Source organism: Physeter macrocephalus, chromosome 17 (assembly GCF_002837175.3).
Source record: "Physeter macrocephalus isolate SW-GA chromosome 17, ASM283717v5, whole genome shotgun sequence".
In the NCBI taxonomy this organism is placed as follows: domain Eukaryota; kingdom Metazoa; phylum Chordata; class Mammalia; order Artiodactyla; family Physeteridae; genus Physeter; species Physeter macrocephalus.
Window position 1 is genome coordinate 44087185 of NC_041230.1, and position 3020 is coordinate 44090204.

Sequence of the window (3020 nt, forward strand, 5' to 3'; positions counted from 1 at the left end):
CCGCGGAGCGGCTGGGCCCGTGAGCCATGGCCGCTGAGCCTGCGCGTCCGGAGCCTGTGCTCCGCAACGGGAGAGGCCACGGCAGAGGGAGGCCCGCATACCACAAAAAAAAAAAAAACAAAAAACAAACAAACAAAAAAAAAGAAATACCTGAAGCAAATCTGGAAAAAGATAACATTTACTAAATCCCAGTGGAAGGTACATGGATGTCATATTATTTTTTGTATTTTTCACTATTTCTTCTTTTTTTAATAGAAAATGAAACGCTTAGCAAGTGCCCAGAACAGTAAATAAAAACCCCAGGTGGAGGCCGTGGGAGGGCTCTTGCTACCACACCCTTCTCTGCCCACAGCTCCCCAACTTGAGCCAATTCTGGGGCCTCAGATCTCAGTGCGGCCCAGACTGGCCTTTTCCACCCTTCCAGTGCAGGGTGTGAGGGCTCAGAAAGCTCCAGAAGGACCCCTCTCCTCCCTGCAGGCTCGATTGCCTGTCGGGGTGTGAGGCCCAAGGGAGCAGGAAGGGGGCTCAGATCTCCCTCTTGGCCAGGCCCCCAGGTTGCTTTGGACAGAGCCCCTCAAGCCTCTGATGGGGCCTGGCTGTGGTGCCATTAGGGGCTCAGGGAACGACTCCTCAGCCCCCTCCCAGACCTGGCTGGCGCCCCTAGCCCCAGCGCTCACCGAAGGCGGCCCCCACGAAGGCAAAGCAGGAGAGGAGCCAGAGAAAGGCCATGCTGCTACAGTCAGGGAGATATGGGGAACCTGCCCCAGCGGCTCCTTTTACATCCCGTGGGACCCCACAGGCCCAGCCCAGCCAGAGAGGCCTGAGAGCCACCCTCCTGTTATCCAGGAACCTCGGGCGATAAGCGGGGCGGTGGCGGGGGGGGGAACCGAGCCCCCCTCGAAGCCTGTACTGGCTCTCAGCCAGGGACATCCAGCCCCTGGGAAAAGGGCAGCTGCCCTGGCACAATGTCACCCAGGAAACTTGGCAACGCCTGGCATCTCCAGAACACTGCGGGCAAGGCCAGTGTCCAGGCTGGGAGCTCAGGCCCTACATAGCCCAGCTCTGCAACCAGAACGCAGGGCCAGGGGCTCTGCCACTCCCAGTGCACCAGGGAGGATTCCCAGCTCCTCAGTACAGGCAACCCCACCGTGGGGTCCAAAGAATCCCAGCTGGTCATCACTGGGGGCCTCGCGTTCTCGGCGAAGAGGGTTTTCAATGTGAGACTTGGGATGGGACTTCCCTGGCGGCCCAGTGGTTAGGACTCCGTGCTTCCACTGCAGGTGGCACGGGTTCAATCCCTGGTCGGGGAGCTAAGATGCCACACGCTGTGATCCTACATGCCTCGCGGCGCGGCAAATAAATAAATAAATAATCTTTTTTGAAGTGTAGTATCATACAGAGATGCTGTGTCATCCAGAGGGTCACCTTGAAACCAGCCCAGCCAAGCAGCTTCAGAGCCTGCATGAGGACACACGTAGGCACGAAGGAATCGTCCCCATGGGTGGCCGTGGGCGGGTCACAGGCTGGCAAACATGCTGACTGGCTGTCCCTTATCTGCCGCTAAGCTCAACCGAATTCTCTTCTCCTGTGATAATTCTCAACTTAAGGAACTGGTCATTGCATAACGCTTGAGTTTCATAGAAAATGGGACTTTGATTTCACACCATCAAATGACACACGGAGAAAACCGAAAAACGATTTTAATTGTCACAGAACAATGAGAAGAGGACAGATGTAGGTGATACACCAGTGATGCATTTGCCATAAGTGGAGGCCAGAAGACTTCTCAGTACCATGGGCACAAGTTCCTTCTCTCCCCTGGGACAGCGCCTGATCTGGACACCGGAGCACCCACAGGAACAGAGCACAGGGCACCCCTGCCCTCGTGGGTCCAAGACCCCAGTGAGAGACACAGACATGAAACAAACAAGAAAAGAACACGCTGAGTCTGAGAAACCTGGAGAGGGTCGGGAAAGCTGCTGCTCTGGACAATCCAGCCTGGGCCTCACCGCTGAGCCATTTTGAGAAGGAAAATGTGCCGACTGGGTGAACTGCATCTACTTCCAAGGCCTCCGGGGCTCTGTGGCCACAGGGCCATGGTCATCTAGGGAGAAGTGGGTCAGAGCAAGCAGGATGATGTCACAGGTCTTGATTTGGACTTGATTAGTTTTGAAGTTTTGTCTCTGAGCTGTAACTTTAGTTTTGTTTCCGAGTTGTAAATTTAGTTTTGTTTTAGAATCGTGTGCTCTCTGCAGGGGGGATGTTCAAACTATTTAACCACTGTTGAGCAGAAGCTCTCACCAGGGAGAACAGTGGCTTCGGCAGGGACTGGCCCGCGGAGGCCCTGAACCCTGTTCTCTGGGGGAGGGCGGAGACGGCCAAATTTCAGGGGGCAAACGGACTGGGGCCAGCAGCTGCTTGGTAACTGGGTCTGAAGCTTTTTGATATTTTAACAGACTGGGTTCAGGCCAGGGATGTCAGCCCTGGCTTTGAGCATAAGGAATCCACATTGAATTCCAGGCCAAGGTAATTTATGTAAATATTAACATTTGCTGTTTTGTTTTGTTTTTCCTTCACTCATTCCAAGCAGGTAAAAAAGACATTTGTATTTTCCTTGCCTCGGGGACTTTTCCAGAGCAGATAACGGAAGCAGCCTGAGGTCACTGGCTCTTGAGGTCTGTTGGGAAAGTCAGCTCTTGGCAGAGTAGAGTACAGGAGGGATACGGCCTTGGAGCGTATATCGCAGGGGAGGGAGCGTTTCCCTGGCCCACAGAGATTTGTGCACATTTGCTGGTGTGTTTTTTACCTTGAACGATCCCTTTTTGCCCCACCCATCCCCTCGTTCAAACCAGACCATGAGGTGAGTACTCCCTGGGAGCAGGGTGACCGTCCTGTCACAAGGAGGGACAGCCTTTGCCACTCACCTAAAGCCATCTCCCACCTTCTTGTCCTCGTGGAGGGTTCCCCTGGAGGGTCACCTCACCCCAGCTCTGGGGGCGGGGGGTGGGGGTGGGGAGAGC

The 3020-nt window shown here is 54.8% G+C and overlaps 1 protein-coding gene across 1 annotated transcript in view; it reads right to left on the reverse strand.

The window, feature by feature from the left end:
• LOC102975993 (chymotrypsinogen B-like) overlaps positions 1-729 on the reverse strand; it is a 7573-nt gene extending 6844 nt beyond the window's left edge. The window contains 1 exon segment of the mRNA XM_024125154.1: positions 678-729. Within this exon segment, the coding sequence (XP_023980922.1) occupies positions 678-729 (52 nt within the window).
• Between the last annotated feature and the right edge of the window lie 2291 nt (positions 730-3020).